At 41.8% G+C, this 19,496-nt stretch overlaps 1 protein-coding gene across 1 annotated transcript in view; it reads left to right on the top strand.

The window, feature by feature from the left end:
- The first annotated feature begins 6,160 nt into the window (after nt 1-6,160).
- The window catches only part of pcsk5a (proprotein convertase subtilisin/kexin type 5a), a 28,812-nt gene continuing 15,476 nt past the window's right edge, over nt 6,161-19,496 (top strand). Inside the window, exons 1-21 of the mRNA XM_069169758.1 lie at nt 6,161-6,492; nt 8,039-8,143; nt 8,847-9,005; nt 9,151-9,294; nt 9,588-9,664; nt 9,911-9,999; nt 10,113-10,285; nt 10,451-10,657; nt 12,683-12,783; nt 12,898-13,001; nt 13,351-13,471; nt 13,741-13,929; nt 15,719-15,855; nt 15,979-16,101; nt 16,327-16,429; nt 16,699-16,889; nt 17,127-17,211; nt 17,677-17,780; nt 17,936-18,074; nt 18,267-18,382; nt 18,797-18,899. Of these exons, the coding sequence (XP_069025859.1) occupies nt 6,343-6,492; nt 8,039-8,143; nt 8,847-9,005; nt 9,151-9,294; nt 9,588-9,664; nt 9,911-9,999; nt 10,113-10,285; nt 10,451-10,657; nt 12,683-12,783; nt 12,898-13,001; nt 13,351-13,471; nt 13,741-13,929; nt 15,719-15,855; nt 15,979-16,101; nt 16,327-16,429; nt 16,699-16,889; nt 17,127-17,211; nt 17,677-17,780; nt 17,936-18,074; nt 18,267-18,382; nt 18,797-18,899 (2,720 nt within the window). The 5' untranslated portion in view covers nt 6,161-6,342. The remainder of the gene's footprint in view (nt 6,493-8,038; nt 8,144-8,846; nt 9,006-9,150; nt 9,295-9,587; nt 9,665-9,910; nt 10,000-10,112; nt 10,286-10,450; nt 10,658-12,682; nt 12,784-12,897; nt 13,002-13,350; nt 13,472-13,740; nt 13,930-15,718; nt 15,856-15,978; nt 16,102-16,326; nt 16,430-16,698; nt 16,890-17,126; nt 17,212-17,676; nt 17,781-17,935; nt 18,075-18,266; nt 18,383-18,796; nt 18,900-19,496) is intronic.

Genomic DNA, 19,496 nt, shown 5'->3' on the forward strand with positions numbered 1-19,496 from the left:
CTGACACAATGCCTGGGCACATCCTCTGGCTCAGCTCTCTAGATTTCAGAGGCAACGCACACAAACACACACAGTATTCCAGTCATATCCGAGTGTGTGTGTGTGTGTGTGTGTGTGTGTGTGTGTGTGTGTGTGTGTGTGTGTGTGTGTGTGTGTGTGTGTGTGTGTGTGTGTGTGTGTGTGTGTGTGTCTTACTGGGAAATGGTAAATAATGAATTAAAATGTACCCATTTCAACACGACCTGCCAAGTTTCTGAGTCAACTGCGATAGCTGCAGATTGGTTTAATAAAATATGAGCTAAATTCTCCCCTGCCACTTCTGTCACTGATGCAAAAAAGGGCAATGAAATGTAAATACGGCGTGGCTGGGCTGGGAAGGACACAGCAGAGCTGCGGCACGGGAGGGGGGGGGGGGGTGCTCCAGTCGTGGAGAGAAAGACGATCACATGTTGATGTTACAGAGGAAGAGGAAGGGCTAAATTTGTTGTCCATAAGTTGTTTTGCTTTGTTTTGGACATTTTCCCTTCACGGGAAACCTCTGAGCAGGAACGCATAGGAAAGCTTTGATGATGATATATGTGACAAAGGAGGTTCAGAAAAAGCAAACAAACCTCCCAAATGTATGTAATCAGGGCTGCAGAGGAACATCCACATAAGAGCTGGGCTGTCAGGGAATTTTTTTAATGTCTTCTCATTCCTTTACTAGTAACAATTGTCCTTATATCCTTTTGTTTTGCAAGCTAATATAGTGCACACTGTTTAGACCTCAAATGAATCTGTTGATATCATGGAAAACAAGAAAAATCTGTGTTTTCAATGTGTAAAATATAAACATTCTTTATCCTTGATAAATTATTTACAATTTTGAAATTTCCGCCTCAAGAATGAACAGTTTTCAGACAATACTCAGGGATGTGTTACACCAGAAAGTCAAATAAAGTATGCTAGGAAGCCAGCAGGTATATAAAAAAATTAAGTTGGTGTGCATAAAAGTTACCAAAAGATACCAAATCTTTGAAGCTGAAACTTGTTTTTCTGTTTCTCTTAGAGCCCTTTAAGCGAATGTACACAGGAGTCAACCAGATATTAGTGTAATATTTTTGTCAGTCTACAGCAAGATCCTGTGAAAGTGTCACTGATGCACCTTTTCTATATGAGTAGTGTCACACATGAAAGACAAAAGAAAACAGTTAAATCCACACTAATAATGACATTTTTTAGATCTTCAAAATGGAGACTTCTCACCACAGCATGTCATGCAGGAAAACTCCTGATGCCAAACAACAGAGTTCGTAAAACAGCAAGAAATTTTGAACAAAGACTAATAAGAGTTCATGCCTGCGCTGCCTGCAGGGTAGTCAATGTGCTCAGGAATACGTTTGACAATTATTTTCAGGGGAATATGTCACTGTTTTAGAGAAGTTTTCTGAACATCAAAGTCAGTCTCTCTGAAGACATGTTAGATAACTTCAAAGTCTTGTGACTGCTTTGCCAAGAGGTGCTTTTCCTTTGTTTTGTTCTGCTAGTTTGTTTTCTACTCCGTTGTGGAGTCGATGATACGGACTGTGAGTGTCTATTGCATCATGAACCTGTTCTTTGTAATTTACAGTTCAAGGACACGATGGACATTGAACATGATTTTAAACACCGAAATATTCTGACAGGTAGGTATCCATGAAGCTCGAAGCTCGAAGCTCACAGAAGCCCCTTTGAAGCTGTTTCCATTTCTTCTTTCTTTTGCAGAAATAGTCATGAATTTGTGATGATAAAACAGCATAATTTTAGAATTTTTAAGTTTTGATTTCCAATTTCATCACAAATTTGTCACATTTGTCCTTATAATAATTTTTTCGCTTAATTTCAGTTCATCACAACAGAGAGAAAACTGTCCTCAGTTTATAAGAAGACAGTGAAAGGAGAAGGGCTGTGTGTGGTTGAAGTGCGTTGTCAGTTGGGTTGCCATTCACACTGAGCTGTGCACTCATCAATATCCTGCTTTTTACCATTACCTGGTGAGATTTTTAATTTTTTACAAGATAAAAACTTTTCCAGACCTTCATTTATTTTTCATAACAAATCTGAACCAAAGATATACAGCCAAAAGCTCCGGCTGCTGATAGAGCTTTCAAATGGGAAATGGATTTAGTTTTCATGTCATAGTTTGTTGTGCTTTAAGGCCCTCCAATTGACGTAATAATAATCCATTAACGTAATATCTCGTTTCCAGTCTTGATGCTATGCTGAGCTGCTGTTGGTATATTCTTATTAAATGGATGCCAAAGTGTGTAATACACCCGTCAGTTCCCTCGAGGATACCGTGTCAGTGTCATGTTTTGCATCACCTGGGAGTGAAAAGTAAACGCTTGTATGACCGGGGTTGAAAAAGGAGGTCAAAAGTTTCTTGTAAGCAGTTTTTTACCCGAACCATGACCTTTCCTTAAACCTCACCCAAACCACATGCGTTTACTTTTCGCAACTCAACGAGGCAAAATGTGACACTGACACGATGTCCTCTAGTGGCCCGATGGGTGAATTACACACTTTGACATGATACCTGGTTACGATGTTCTCAGTCGGCTTTCTCCAAAAAAGTTTTTAAAAAGTTGACTTCCCAAAATGTCAAACTATTTCTTCAATAAATTACTCCAAATAGTGTTACTGCCCATGTAATCATGAATATGCACAGTAATTGGGAAATACTTTCCGAAGGATCTGAAACATTTTCAGGGTCGTTAAATATTTCATATTGATAACCATCTGGATACATGCGTGGATACAAAGTCTGATAAAAAAAAAGAGCAGCTGCTGTCATATCAGAAAAGATCAGCTGTCGTGAAGCCTTTATTTCCCACGGCATCAAAACAGCAATGAGAGGCTGATGCCTACAAGTCCTCTTAATTAGTCGAGTATCCTCCAACAACATGCAATATTCATCACATTATGAACCTCACCTACCTGCTGTACACATATATTAGGTCTCTGGTGACATAATTATATGATGATGCAGCGTCATTGGAATTACTATCCCTGAAGATCAGTGTCGGTGGATATAAGAGGACTATCTCTGTGATATTAGCCCAGAGCCCACTCAGGCAATCACAGTAGAAAAAGTTACAACACCAGGACAGACATTTCACTGGGCTTTGTCTAACACAAACGCAAAGGCAACATCACCTTCTCAAATAATGCACAACTGAAATTAACATACCACAATGTGTTGCATCACATATTCTGGTAACCCGCCTCCTCCTTTTCCTATCAACTCCCGCCATTTCCATTTCTCCGTGTAATACAGTATTGTAGAGTATAAAACATGCAGTAATAAGCTGTTTTGGCTGTGGATGAGAAGATTTGCTTTCTCTGTAGTATGCTACAATATAAAGAGGTATCCAACTTCAGAGATCACACAAGTGATTTCATTTAGTTCGTCCCCTCCTCCAGTTTTTTTTCATTCTTTTTTTCAAGTAAATTAAATGTAAAACAAAGTGGCAAGAAAAAGTAAGTGAACCCTGTGGAATTACGTCTGAAAAGATGATCTTCATCCAAGTTACAATTATAAACAGACACAATCTCTTTGAACTAATAATACAAAAATAGCTGTGTTGTTCTTATACACTCTGTGATTATTCAGGGTGTAGATTGAAAAAGTCAGCTCATGACATTAATAAAAGCTAAGTATGGTAAACCTGGGAGTTAATCATTAAAAATAATTGGGGGTGCAGGTTAAAGCTAAACATTTAGTGGGATGTTGAGAATCAATCAAGATTTCTTGATTTGCACGAAGCTTGAAGGGGGTTACAAATTCATCTTAAAGAGTTTAAATGATGAAATAGTCAGATAAGCTGTTTACGATGTAGGTTCAGCTCTGTGGCTATTCTCCTTTGAGGATGACCCACGCAGAAGAATCACTGCACGCTGTTCATGTCTCTGAAAAAACACATCACAGTTTGCCTGAAATTTGCAAAGAAAAAACAACTTTAAACTCCACAACACCACCAGGAAAATGTTTTACGGGCTCTTGAAAAAGGCATAAAAAGGGCACCGCATGCCAACATGAAAATATCATCCCAGCGGGGGGGTGGCATCATGATTTGGTGCTGTTTTGCTGCTTCTGTGCTTGGACAGCCTGCTGCACACGACCGCTGGCAAACTGGCAGAATAAAGAGAAGAGGTATAAAAATGTGCATTTATCTCGAGAGCTCTATGCATAAATTTATGATTCAAGAGATCTCTCATGTTTTAATAGACTTTATTCATGTGTGTGTGTGTGTGTGTGTGTGTGTGTGTGTGTGTGTGTGTGTGTGTGTGTGAGGACATGTGGACACTAACACAAAGTGTCACAGTTGAAGAGCCAAAAAACACAGTGCACATCTGCTCAGAGAGCAAACAGCAGACTCAAGTAAACACCAGACCCACATTAAAGGAGCAGTTCAGGCAGAGACTTTCGATGGAGACGTCTGACCCCACTTATATATTTGTTGCTTGAACATGAAGCTGCAGCCAGTTAGCTTAGCTTAGCGCAAACAGTGAAGACAGGCAGCCTGGTTGAAAAGGAGTGTGGGGGGGGAGGATGTGCCCACTATCTGCTCACAAGTTACATCTCGTTGTTTAATCTGTACAAAAACATGTCAAAATAAGAATTTGCCGTTTTAGGAAAGCCAGGCAACCAACAGAAACACCAAGAAGTTACTGGACCAGGTCAAGAAACAACATAAAATAATGACCAAAAAACAATCCCTAAAACTAAATTGTTGTGAATATTTGTAATTATTTTAGCTTTGGACAAAGTCAGGCTGGCTGCTTTCTGTTTTCAGTCCTTGTGCTTACATTGCAGTAGGCTACATCAATACTGCAGATGACTTCTCAAACCAGTAGCTGCAGTTTATCGCCACCAAGGTTTCTCGTCCCTCCTCTGTGGAGAATCTCAGCATTAAATTTTAAGAATATCTTGATGGTCTTCTAATACACCATGAATGATTTTTTTCTGATTGCTTCAGACTGGCCCAGTTAAAGCAGTGAATTTTTTAAATGCAGGGATATCGTTTCACAAAGCAGACTGCTGTGGTGCCAACGGGAAAGGCATTTGGCCAAATAAAAAATAAAAAAAATCCTTCAGGCAAATATTACTTCCCCCCCAAAATACTTAACGCATCCTCTGGGTTGAGGATTAAGCTTTTCACTGCAAACACACTGGCCATCTATCGTCGATGTGGGCAGTGACTTCTATGTGACTGAATGTCAGTACAAATTACAGCAGAGTGGCCGGGCTGGCAAAGAAAGCTACTGACAGATGCTTTAATGCGGCTTTTCTGTTCTTGTTTGTTGTTCTGATCCCAAAACTATGATGGTCAGTCTGAGAGCGAGGAGGTGACTGAAACAACTGTCACGTCTTATTGATGGAAAGAAAAAAAGCCAGCTGTTTTCCAATGTGTGGATTTTGATATAGACAACTGTGTTGTGAGACAGACAATGACAGATAGGTTATCTTAAAATGGAAAAAGTACCAATACACAAAAAAATGCTCTAGTAAAAGTAACATTCCTGTATTGTAGTATTATCTCCAAATAAAGAATTAAAAGTTAAATTTATCCCACTGCAGAAAATACCGGCCCTTTGACTGATTTATATGACACTTTAAGATTGTAACTGTACAGCGTTAGTGTGTAAGCAGTATTTTACTGTGGTGCTTTATATACCGTTTGGTAAGGCCCTTTCCAAAGGTCACCAGATAGGTCATGATTACTGCAAAATGTTGGTTATTTTCTGTAATCTTTGCTTTTTGTGAAACACTGAAGCCATACTTTACTGAAACTATATGTGACGTTTAATGAAACTTTTGCTGGAATAAAAATGTATGGAAAGTCAAAGATTTGACATTTACCATACCTATGGTGTTGCCAATAGGCTTTTAGCTGATTACATTATGATCTAGGCCTACATGCACTTATAATTTTACAGGAGGGGGAAATACTAAACAACAACAAAAAAGACAGTCTACAGACAGTCTATTTATTAGTTTATTAATTAAATTGTTTCATACTGACGAATCTGCGCCTTTTCGGCTGCGACCCACTGGTCTGATCCTTGTAAAGTAAAACGATCTCTGGCTCTCATGTTGAAGTAATTTGATAGGTGCTTGCTGCCATTGAAGGAGAGTTAAGTCTTCATAGCTCCAGCTGGCAAACATCCTTCCGTTTCTGCAGAGTTTCGGCTGCAACCTGCTTCTTTGAGTCCGCGGACTTCCCGCAATGAGAAGCACCTTCAGCAGAACCGGGTGCGGGGACGACGCCTGAACCAGCTGGGCTCCGTCTAATTACAGGAAGCCTCTTGATCCCAACAGTAATGGGGCGATTTTTGGTGCTGTGGATGGTAACCCTCCTTCAGTTTTGTCATGCAACGATTTACACCAACGACTGGGCGGTAAAAATAAGAGGAGACTTGGAGTCTGTGAACAGGATAGCAGAGAAACATGGATTTACTAACATGGGTCAGGTGAGTGTGCTGAAACACGAGAAGACGTCACAAGAACACATCAAGCATGTTGATCTCAGTTGTTGTCAAAGTTTGTATTACACTGTTATTTTCAGTCTGTTACTGTTTATGCAGGCCGGTAGGGACACACACACCGTGTAGGCCTTCAGATTAACAGGTCGCATCCCTCGGATGGAAAATTATAACAAATGCAGACAAAATCCAATATTCGTTATGATGATATGTGTAAAATATTGTCTCTAATCTTTCACCATTGTGACTGATAGTTTTAATAAAAAAAAATAAAAAATAAACAAGTGTCCCATGTATCCAATTACCAGACTTGCCCTCGTGCAGTCATAAAGCAATATTGCAAAAAACCCTACTGGAGTGGAAGCATGAATTGTGTTTTATTAGAGATGTTCAGATGGGAATTACCTGTTATTGTGTCTGTAATTCACTGTCAGCCATCTGCAGGCGGAAACTTGAGTAATGTTTAATAATTATTGATGATTGTGATAAAACAATAACAACCTTAATTGTTAGAAGTAGGATTAATGATTAGGATAGTGCACAAAGAAGCTAAAAAATATATATATTTTAATCATATAGACTGGATTTCCCTATAGAGTTTTACTTTTGTCGCTTCCAGGAACTCTTTTAACAACCTCTACAAGCTTGCTGGGATGTTAGTCAGGTGTAAGGGATAGCAAGCTGCCAAAAAACACACAATTAATTCTCACTTTTCACCTTAATTTAATAATTCCATACTTGAGCGTATTTTATGGATTATCAGTGAAATTTGATAACTCTAAAGAACTAAGATCCTGTACTTGTCTAGCATTTTAATCAAAGTTGCACACAGTTTGTCTGCACTCGTCTACACAAAAGAAATATAAGCAGAATTAAACCGGATAAGACTTTCAATAGGCCCACAGAATGGTCAAATAAATGAAGAGAGCAAATAAATAAAACCGAGTTATGGAGCCTATGCCCATAAAACTCAACACGTACTCCGACGGGATAGGTGCTGTAATGAAAGTCTCAGGCATTCAGTCTGCTGCAGGTAATATAAACCAGGAAGACCTAAGGAAACTGAAAAGAAGACTATACAGCTTCTTTATAGTGCTGAGGTCAGAAATCAAACAGTAAATTACACAACACAACCACCAGGGGATATATTAAGGCTATAATTTATTAGTCAGAAAAAAAAAAGGTCAGCCTATGACACGTTTTTATAAAACATTAAATTATTCACTGCTCTGCTTCTTTTTGTACAAAAAAAAAAAAAAATCACCTTACATCATGACATTACAGACCTAAATACACACACACGCACGCACGCACGCACAAGCACACACACTAGTAGCGGTGTGGCTGAAGTCTTGTGGCTCAGGTTGCCCTCACCTGAAAGTCTATCACAGGTGTAAGGTAGCCACCTTAATGAAAGATGCCAAAAGCGGTTTCATAATTTAACAGCTGTTTAGTGCAGAGACGCATCGCGACGAGCAACACGCCTCCATCTGGAAACAAATGCATTTAGACCATTTCATGTCTGTTTCACCAGATTGGAGAACTGAAGGGTTATTACAGTTTTTGGCACCACGAGACAGAGAATCGGTCCACTGTGTGCAACAAAGAAGTGACTGTTGGCGTCGCCAAGGAGACCAAGGTATAGTAATGGGATATGAGGAGAGCTGGAGGACTCTGCTGGATTATTAATCAGCAGCATGTCCACTCCCTACCTCCACATACACGTCAGCAAACATGTTAGTCTGCTGGAGCCTTCCATCAGATCACAACCTGACACACACACACACACACACACACACACACACACACACACACACACACACACACATACACACTTACACACTTACACTTACAAAACCTAAAGACGTCAAGAGTGATTTAAGGACAACCAACTGCACACCACATTTAGACGATGGTTAGCTCTAGAACGTAGTTGGATCACAGTTTTGTCGATGCTGCCGTCATTACTGTCAATAAAAAAGTTGATTTTTTTTTTTTTCTTGAACATGGTGCAGGATGTCAGTCGGACAATTTTTTTAGTAAATTCTTCTGAGCATTCGAAACTAAGCAAATATTATTCTTTTTATTCTCAAAATTTGACCCATTTCGCACAGTAATCTTTGAAAAGTCTAGAGGAGCCATATGATTATTTAATTTCATCCCATTCATGTGTGCAGGGCGCCAGCGGCAATCTCAGTCCTCATGCTCCCAATGTGCTCGTCTGGGAACTTTCTGAGAACTGAGAAACTTTCATTTGAATGAATGATGCGCCATCTTATAATCCGGTGTCCAGCTCTCTTCAATACATCAGTGGTACAAACAACCTGTGTGTTCCTTTGAAGGTGGAGTGGCTCCAACAGCAGGTGCTCCAGAGAAGATCGAAGAGGAGCTCCAGAGTCAATCACATCTCTTCCAAACACCTTTCTGCCGCCCGTCGTCCGTCCAGCGGCAGCCAGACACTTCACTTTAGCGACCCAGTGTGGAGCAGCCTGTGGTACATTGTGAGTCAGATTTAATTTTTTCCCTTTACTCAGCTCAAGTCTGAAACACAGACACACAAACCCAGACAGACAGAGCCTAAAATAGACCCTGATTTATTCTTTACTCCCAAAGGCTAAGTTGGATGTCCCACTATTTGCTCCACAGCGCTGCAGTGATGAGTCTAACAGCTGCCAGTCTCATATGAACATCGCGGGGGCCTGGAGGAGAGGGTATACTGGGAAGGGTGTGGTGGTGTCTGTCCTAGATGATGGCATTGAGAGAGAGCATCCGGATCTGAAGCCAAATTATGTAAGTGCCCTGGGATGGGACGCTCTTCTTGGGAGGGGGACATTAATCATAAGCAAATTGGCAGAGCTCTCGGTGTAAGAGCGCGGAGCTGAGACAGATATTGCAGGCAGAGCTTTTGGGCCAAAGGTTTGGAAAGGCCGGCTAAGAGTATTGGAATGGACATTAAACGTCTGATCCACTTAACTGTCGAGTGGACCGGTGAATAATGCTCTTTGTGATTTGTCTGATGAAACGGAGACAGATAGCCGCTGGCATCCTCTTACGTGCTGCTACTTACTATCCATCTGATCTAGGATCCTTTTGCCAGCTATGATGTGAATGGACAAGACCAAGATCCTTCTCCAAATTACTTCAACAATGCTGCTAACGAGTGAGTGCCTCTTATCTCAAGATTTCTCTTTGCACCTGCTTTGCAGCTTCCCCATAGTAATTCCAGTTTTAATTAATGCATGCCTCTCCTTTCCGTTTTTCAGTAATTACATGCACATATGGATATGCAAATTCCCCAGTCTGAATTCTGTCTTCTCACTGGTTTGATGTAACGGAAATAGCCTGTCTTCTCCTCATGCATATGCAGCTAACCTCGTGTTCTGATGTTCTCCTCCTTTCTCCGAAGCCATGGGACTCGGTGTGCGGGGATGGTTGCTGCGGCTGCAAATAACTCTCAGTGCACAGTTGGAGTGTCTTTCCACGCACGGATAGGCGGTAGGTCCATGTGACGGCATGAAGGCGGCGTGCTGAAGGACTTCTGGAGGCCGACGTTTTCTGTACAGCGCATTCACACATTACCGTTGCTCCTCTGCCCTCTTTCCCTGAAGGCATTCGTATGCTGGATGGAGATGTGACAGACATCGTGGAGGCCCAATCACTGAGCTTCAGGCCACAGTATATAGATATTTATTTAGCTGGCTGGGGGCCAGAAGATGACGGGGCCACCTTGGAGGGACCTCGGCCTCTGACTCATCTGGTTTTACGGAACGGCATTCAAACAGTGAGAGAGAGCGAGACAGAAAGAAAAAGGCTGTTTGTTTCTGTGTTTGTTTACATTTGTGTCCTACCTGAGGCTGTATATTTACTTCACAGATTTATCCTCTTCTCCTTATCAATATGTAAATATCATTAATAAATTAATGTGTGCTTCCCCAATTAATCTCAGGGCCGCCGTGGGCGGGGCTCTGTTTTTGTTTGGGCGTCGGGGAACGGAGGGCGAAGAGGTGACCACTGTTCCTGTGACGGCTACAGCAGCAGCATCTACACTGTCTCTGTCAGCGGCAGCACTCGGTGTGGAGGCCGGCCTGATTACCTGGAGCAGTGCTCCTCCACGCTGGCAGCAGCTTACAGTGGTGGGGAGACGGAGGACATGGTGAGTGGAGACTGTGAGAAACATCTCCAGCATGGCTGTAAAGTGCCAGAAGACACAGACCTTTATATGAGATGTGTCCGTATGAGTAACGGTTAATATTATACACTTTCTCTAAATAAAGGTGTGTGTGTGTGTGTGTGATCCACAAAAAAGGCACTTGGCCTTCTGAATCATCAGCGACAACCACAGTCTTTGCCAGAATCAATCCATTAAGAGTGGTTTTTACCAAATGCTACAAAAATATTTATTTTCACTTGAGGCTAAAACAAGGTTGTAAAAACACTTGTTTATGTTTCTTGGCACAAATAACCACAAGTTTTTAAGCCTGAAAAATCAGGTTATCAACAAAAATAGACAGTATTTAACTGGTAAATTAATAATTCCAATTAATTTTTTATCATAACTTGGAGAATATTTTAGTGGGTGCAAAAATGTGAAATTTGTCTACAGACAAGCATACAATTCAACATTAACACACAATATTTCCAGTTACAAGTGAATAATGAATTAATATTTCCTTTGTCTTAAATTAACTTCAAATACATAAAACTGAGAGTGCAAATTGACAGTCCTGAGGGTCAGAAACTATCACTGACCTGTTATTTCTGATAATAAAATTATTTTAACACAAAATTAGAAATATCTTTAACATCATTTTTGATGGCGACATCTGTAACTTGGGTTGAACTCTTAAGCGCTGTTTTAAAGTCCGTAGTCGGATTTAACTTTCGCCGCCGTCTTGCCAGCTGCTTCAAGCCAGAAAATACACATTTAGGAAATGAGGCGTGGGCTGGGGGGAGCCGTGTTGGGGGAGAGCGAGCGACAACTTCTGCAGTTGAGTTTGATACTCCGAGACACCTGTCAATCAAGAAAATATGCCCCAGAAGTACCCTCTCTGAACTTTTCCTCCTGGTGGAACAATAACTTTGAAATTCAAAAGTCACAGGAGCGAGTAGCTGGTGAGAACCTGTCGCCTCCTGTGGGGAAAAAAGATCCTGTGTTTTACAGTACGCTTCAACAGACTGGATATTTTTGAAGCCTTTAGTTTCCTGCAATAAAAGCCGCTAGAACACGGACAGTATGGCTAAATAAAAGTTTTATGAAGTTTGAAGAAATTTACTTTTCTAGAAATACCTGATTACCCTCTTTTTACCCCTTCTGCTTGATTGATTAGAACTGATGTTTGTGTTTTTATAGCAATGCACCAGAGTTGATACATCGTTATCATACAGTAGGTAATGCAGTGCACTATTGGAAAACAATACCACTGAAAAGGCTGTATATCGACTCCATATACTGATTTATGTTGGCAGTGTTGGGAAGCAGCAGTCAGGTAGTGGCAAAAAAAAAAAAAAAAAAAAAAAGTCCAGTTTGAATTGAAATGCTGTCTGTCTGAGTGAATTTGTGATTTTTGAGTCAGAGGGTAGAAAGAAGCAGACACTTCTCTCGTGTCATATAATTTGCAGGCGCCACGGGTAAACAGAGTTGGGTGGCTCATTACAGTAAATTGGGTGAACACTGAGAGCTGCTCCCATGGCCTCAGGCTTATGTGTTCTCCACTTGTGCTTTCTTTTGTGAGAATCTCACCTGACAACATACCAACAGCACCATGACGTATCCCCAGCAGTGCTCAACTATTTCACTGTTACAAAACCCATTAACTTTTCCTTTCCTTTTTCGTCTCCCAGTTTGATAAACCACTGATGGTTTATAAACTAATTTTGCCTAAAAAAGAAGCCTAGTGATTTTCTGCCAGATGACATGGTAATCGGTACGTCTACATAACAAGAGGAATCAAAAATAAGAGCAGGAAAACCAGAAGCATTTTCAAAATAATATATTATTCTAAATTGTCAATTTATCTTATGAAGATAAGATCTTGATCACATTAATGTAAAAATACGTCAGTATTTTTGTTCAGTATTGACAAATTCCATAGCAAATTCCTCACAGAGAAAAAAACATTCTGTGTAATTGATAACTGTTAAATGTTGAAAAGCTGAAAAGATCTGGTGTCCTCTGCAGGTAACCTTGGGCCCACAGCAGAGCTGCCGCAGGGCTCCATCGGGTACTTCCCTCTCCGCCTCCATGGCTGCTGGTGTCATTGCTCTCACTTTGGAAGCCAAGTAAGCAGCGAAACTCTAAATCCATACACGTTAAAATCGATATGTATAATGAAGAGCTGAGAGTATGTTGTTTCCTTTTCTTTGACTTTTTTTTTTATTTTTTTAAATTTTCAGTCCTTTGCTAACCTGGAGGGATGTGCAGCACATTATTGTCCGAACATCAAAAGCTCGTCATCTCACTGCTCCTGACTGGCATGTTAATGGAGCCGGGTACAAAGGTGCTCTGAATATCTAATTCTAAACATTATTTATTTCATTATTCTCAGTAGATTACATGACGACTTCTGGAAATCGACTCAAAACTTATAATAAAGAGCAGGGGCAAAGATGAGTTAAGCTTGATAAGCATATTTTGGGTAATTTTCACAGCTCTTTTTAGGGAAACTATAAAGCAGTGAGCACACAAACTAATGAGATACTGTGAGCAGAAGAGCGATAAACGCCCACAAAGTCCCAGGAGTACGTGAAGTCTTTTATAAGCTGCGATGCCTTCTCTGCCCCAGCTAATGTGTCTGTGTGTGTCTGTGTGTGTCTGTTTGTCTGTGTGTGTCTGTGTGTGTCTGTTAGTGAGCCACCTCTACGGCTTCGGCCTGCTGGATGCTGAGAGCATGGTGAAGGAGGCCGAGCGTTGGAAACGAGTCCCCTCACAGCACGAGTGTGTGGAGGAGGCTGCCATCCAGCTGAGCAGGTATCACACCCGCCACACTGTGAGAGATCTTCGCTTTGAGTCAGGGCTTCCCTTGATTCCTCCGCTGTTATCGCACGTTATCTATTTCTGTCTCAGTCCTCACATGGATTTCTCTCGCATTGATTCCCACCCACTTTAATGGGTGTCATTTTCTTTACTGCTGCTGTTCCTTGTAACTCTCGACTCTGCTCCTTGTTTTCTGCCTCTTCCCTTATCTCTGCCGCTCGCTGTGTCTCTTTATTCTTTTTCTTCTCTGTGCCTCATGACAGAATTATTCATCCCGGCTCGGTGCTGACGTCTGTGTATGAGACTACAGGCTGCTCCGGCGAGGCCCCGCAGCACGTTGTTTATGTGGAGCATGTCGTCGTCCGTGTTACCATCACTCACAGTCGTCGCGGCGACCTTTCCATTACGCTCACATCACCTTCGGGCACCGCGTCACAGCTGCTCGCTAACAGGTAACTAGGAGCGATGCTCCATCCAAACTACAATAGTCCCCCTCCCACGTCTTCACCACATGATGGTTTCTGTGTACAATAATTGATGTGCATCATTTTTGTTTTTGGAGCGCAGCATCTACTCTGCAGAGCTGAAGGCTTCAGTGTGTCCAATTAGGGGGGAAAAGTAGATTTTGGCAAACACTACTGAAAAATCACAGGAGTGGTGCTCATATGGCGTTTCAAGGGAACAAGTGTCTGGGCAAGTTCCCGGCAAAATTAATTCCTGGCAATTTTCCATTCAGCGTCTCACTTTCGATAAACTCTGAAATTCCAAAAATACACAACAAATTAGACCCAAAGTGTCGATTGAAAGCACATTGGCTCAGATACAATTTGACATAAACAAAGGGTAACAATGACTATATTGTGTGAAAGCTTTTTCTCCTACCCACAGATAATTGACACGTGACCGTGACTGTAACCTATGGAGCATTATAGGTTCTTTTAGCTCACTGTTTCACTCTCATCAGCATCGTTTCTGGCATGAGTGGGAAGTTGTTTTCAGTGTAAAGGCTGTAAAAAAAAAACCCTGCTGTTCTCAACCTTTGAGGCACTTAACAATAAACAGATACAGTTCGTGACTCGATGGTAACGACAGAGGAGCATTTAGCAGCAACAAAGAAGAGAAACAGAGTTATTTATTATTGGACTGATAATCGTCTGGTGGCCAGCCCGTTACTGCGTAACTCCTGGATGTGTTACAAGGTGATTAGGAACACCTGTACAATCCACTGCCATAAATATATGTATATATTGAAAAATGTTCCTAATATTTGGTCCATCCCACCAACATACATGAAAGGGACGAATTATTTGGTGTTCCTAAATAAAGTGCTCGATGAGTATTAGCGCCTCAAGTGGCCAGAAAATTATTGCAGGTTTTACTATCGAGGTACTTTAGTTTCACAACAATTCATATAGAAAATCCATACAAATATAATCTATGCCTGATATTGTGTATTTTATTGAGTATTTTAACCTGTTAGTTAACTAATTTGATTGTTAGAAGTATCAGTAGTTGTAAATTGTCTTCACTTATATGGCATTTTATCACAGTGGTGGTCTCAAAGCGCTTTACATTGTTTGCTATTCATGCTGCCATAAAAGGTGCTTGCCTCCCATCGGAAACAACTTGAGGTTCAGTTTCTGGCCCAAGGACACTTCGGCATGTGGACGATCGAACCCACAACCTTATGATTAGTGGACAACCGGCTCCATCTGAGCCAGAGTCGTCCCACGTAGTAGAAGTAATTAGTTAGTTATTGTGTCATGTACGTACAGTTGTTTAAAAAAAACAAGTACTTTCCATAGAATTTTTTTTTTTTTTTTTTTTTTTTTTTTTTAATATATATATATACCTAAAGAAGTTAACATTTGTTTTAACCAAATATGTTGAAAAAAACCAACAGTTGTGCTCACTTTTTTACATGACTATCAGCGCCCAGCCCACAAGGACTCACAAAACACCCTGTACCCGCATACTATTGTGGTGCATTTGTCAAACATACACAAGAACAAAACTTCTTGCATTACAAACAAAGAAGCTTTGTCTCACATCCGAGACTCCACAAATAGAACGAGCCACACAAAAGGCTCCCTACCCGAAACACTGCTTGAGTTTCTTATAATTATTCATCCGGAAGAAGTTATTTTGCTAAATAATGTTGCCTTTAAATCAGCAATATAATGAGCTGTGGTTGTAATTACAGCAGTGGTATAATAGTGATTATGTAATGTTTTGGTTTAGGCCCCTCGACGACTCTACCGAGGGATTTCAGAACTGGGAATTCATGACGGCTCACTGCTGGGGGGAGCAGGCAGCCGGGGAGTGGACTTTGAAAATCCAGGATACTCCCTCTCAGAAGAGAGACAGCGATGAACTCGGTCTGCTCTTTCCCTTTGTAACATCTCAATATTATTAAACATAAACTGAATCAGAAGCAGCTGAGATCCGGTGCGAGGCCTCGCGGGATGAGCCTCTCATCTTACTCTGTTTTTGTTTCACAGGGACGTTAAAGAAGTGGTCCCTGGTGATTTATGGCACCGCAGAGCAGCCGTACCCTCAGCATCGTGAGCGAGCTCGATCAGCTGAGAATCTGATGGATAGTGATCTCGCTGAGGAATACAGCGGTGAGTCATATACTCTGCATCTTGGTGGTATTAAGCTTCTCCTTGTTCTCACTCGGACCTCTCAGATAGCAGCTTAATGCAGCTGTGACGCAGACTTGCAGTAGATGACTGCTGAGAACGTTTCTCACATACTGTAGATGTACAATTAAATCCGCAGTCCGCATAACTTCTCTTCTCGTTGTTGCCATGATGGGGCTGTGACTTTTCGAGCGTTTGCCCTTGCAGGACCTTGCGACCCAGAATGCAGTGACGATGGTTGTGAGGGGCCGAGCCCGCAGCAGTGTGTCACATGCTTGCACTTTTTTCTCAAGTTCAAGAACAACACAAGGTTAGCATGATTACACTGCGCAGAGTGCAGATAGTAGACCCAGAAAGCCGTGTACAGTTCATCCTGTTGCTGTGGAGCATATGGCTCATACGTACCTGCCCAGCTGTTCCTTTATCCACATGTTTATATATTTTATCAACTCATTTTTGACTTTTAAAGGCTTGTCTGTATGGAATAAAATGTAAATGACCAGGATGTCACATTATGTTGTAATTGTTTACACCTGTTGTCCTCCTGTGTGCTTTGATCCGTGTGTCTCCTATATATAGATTGTGTGTGTCAGAGTGTCCCAGGGGTTTCTGGGGCGACCGCCGGCGTTGTAAGAAGTGCTACTCCTCCTGTGAGAGCTGCACCGGGAGTCGCAGCAACCAGTGCACTTCCTGTCAGCCTGGTCATCACCTGACCGAGGGGACCAATACCTGCACAGCCAGCTGCGAGGACAACTACTACCTCGACCACGGTTGGAGGCTTCTAATTTTCTGTGTTTTTGTCACATTTTTTATAATTAAACTTAACAAGACGGAAGGAATGTCCTTAAGTGAACATGTAAGGATCTGCGTCTTACACAGGAGTACACAGCTGCACACGGGCCTGTAATGAATAGTCAGTTGGTGTAACTGGAGCTGAGAGGTGTGTGAGTAAGATGGATTAATGGCTCTGATGTGTAGTCCATGTGTATTGTTTGATTTCCCCACAGATGCGAATATGTGCAGAAAGTGCAGTGAAAACTGTTGGAAGTGCACCTCCTACAGCATCTGCACAGAATGCAAACCAGACACAAGGTGAAACAAATTCTCTGATGGTGCTTGAATTAAGTGCTCGGTAAACACTGCTCCGTCTCCTGCAGCCACCGAGAATACCGACTCTTCCCGTGCACACGCGCGCGCGCGCACACACACACACACACACACTCTCTGCAGTATCATAACAATTAGAAAGAGCTACTGTATTTTTAACTCTGTATTCAAAACTTTGTGCTGTCAGCTCAGACAGAAAAGTGTATCTTGATTTCCATTTTGCGATATGATTAGGAGAGAAGATGAAGCATCTCTGACAAATTCACCATATTGTTGAGTTAGAAGTTTCCGGAATGGAGCGCTCACTGACTCAGTTCACTGAGTGCCTGTGGTGGTGTGCTGTGGGTTGGAAAACCGAGCCTGCAGTCGGAAGGCAATGACTCATCTTTATGGTGTCACATGATTGACTGAGTGTGTCTCGGTGCCACATGCTTCCTCCGCCCTCTCCAGTCTGCAGGGGAATCGGTGCCAGCAGAGCTGCGCGGCCGGATTCTACCATGACACACAGGAAGGCGCGTGCAAGCCCTGTCACAAGGCGTGTGCTACCTGTGCAGGTGAGGCTGAGGTCAAAGGTCACGGCCGTGAGCTGTATGAAAACCTCTTTAAATGTCATTAAAATGCATGACTTTACTCTGTTGTTGCTTGCAGTACTACTTCATATCCTCTGTCCACTTAAGAGCGTGTTTGTTTGTGCGTCGTGCGGCATCAGGTGCAGGCGTTGGGGCGTGCAACCGTTGCGCAGAAGGCTACTTGATGGAGGAGTGGAGGTGCGTGTCCGCCTGCAGCGCCGGCTTCTACGCCACAGAGCCGAACCCGGAGATAGATGATGGTCACAGGATATGTAGGAGGTGAGCTCACTGGTGTGGGTGGTTTGTTTATCTGGTGATGGCAGGCCTTAATCTGGAGGTTGGCTGCTGAGTGCGTTTGTTTTTGCGCTTGCGTCGTGCGCCTGTACATGCGGAGGGTGTGGGTAGTTGTTGTTGTTGTTGTTGTCTCTGTGTGTGTTTTTATGTGCTCAGTCTCTGCGCTCTTCTCCTCAGGTGTGACGCCAGCTGTCTCACCTGTATTGGACCGAGCCGGGGGAACTGCAGCAGCTGTTCCAGCGGTCACAGCCTGCAGGAGGGAGTGTGTGTTGTTAGCACAGTGTGCTCAGACGGTCAGTCAACCATCTTCTTCCTCTATTACACGTTGGCTCGCTGCTGCTTGATGAATAAAATGCAACTTTGAGACATTTAGTTCTAACTTCTGCAGCTTATTTACACAAAAATACAAGTATTTCCTTTTACAGAATTAATACCATGTATTCTCAACAGCTACTCGTGTTTGTTGAGAGTGTAAGATTAGACCTTTTGTATCTGTTTAGAGTGAGGTGTGTATTATCATATCCTCATTCTGAGCCCTCTGAGTCAACCATAAGTCAGCTGTGTTTATTTGTATAAACGAATGTTGTGGAGCTGCTCGGTTTATGTGTCCCTTCCGTTCTTCGGCATCTGACATTAAGCCCACCTCTGTGCCTCAGATGATTATTCATTCCTGACTCACTGTGGCTCTCTCGCTGTTTGTCCATCAGGAGAGTACCAGGACAGCGATGGGAAGTGCCACGCGTGCGATGCAACGTGTTTGAAGTGCACAGGGCCGCAGAGCGAAGACTGCATCAGCTGTGCTTCTTCACGGTGAGTTGGACTTGACTTTTTAAGTTTCAGGGTCAGAGGGGAGATGAATGCATCCCACTGTTTCTCTGAGTAATAAATGGTATTTCACGACGGTGTCGGATACCAAATGGTCATATTTCACAGATGTATTGGTTTTGTTTCAATAAAGCCAGTCAGATGCTGATTCAATTCTAAATCAATTAATGAACAGACAGACTTTGTATCCAGCTGAAATGATTAGTCATTAAATTGATTTGTTAAATAAAAGAAAGATAACTAACAACTACTGTAATAAAATAAATGACCATTTCAGTAATTTTAGGTGAGATAGTAAGAAAAATAAAAGAGTCTCTGGTTTTAGCCTCTTAAATGTAAAGATCATCTGCCAAATGTAACAGAATTAAGTTAAATAAGCTGCAGATACTACATTGACTTTTTGAATTTTTGGACAATCAATAACAGAATTTTTAACTCATTCATTGAAAAAGGTAACTCACTCCATGGAGGATTAGGTTCCAGTCGCTGATAAGTACTCTGCAAAAGATTACTGCACTAAAAGTAAACTCGGGATGCTTTCAAAAATGAGTCCATTAATAGTGTTTATTTATCAGTAAACTT

The sequence above is a fragment of the Embiotoca jacksoni genome, unplaced genomic scaffold (assembly GCF_022577435.1).
Source record: "Embiotoca jacksoni isolate LCO1_2020_lvr unplaced genomic scaffold, fEmbJac1.0.p SCAF_10, whole genome shotgun sequence".
Classification (NCBI taxonomy): Eukaryota; Metazoa; Chordata; class Actinopteri; family Embiotocidae; genus Embiotoca; species Embiotoca jacksoni.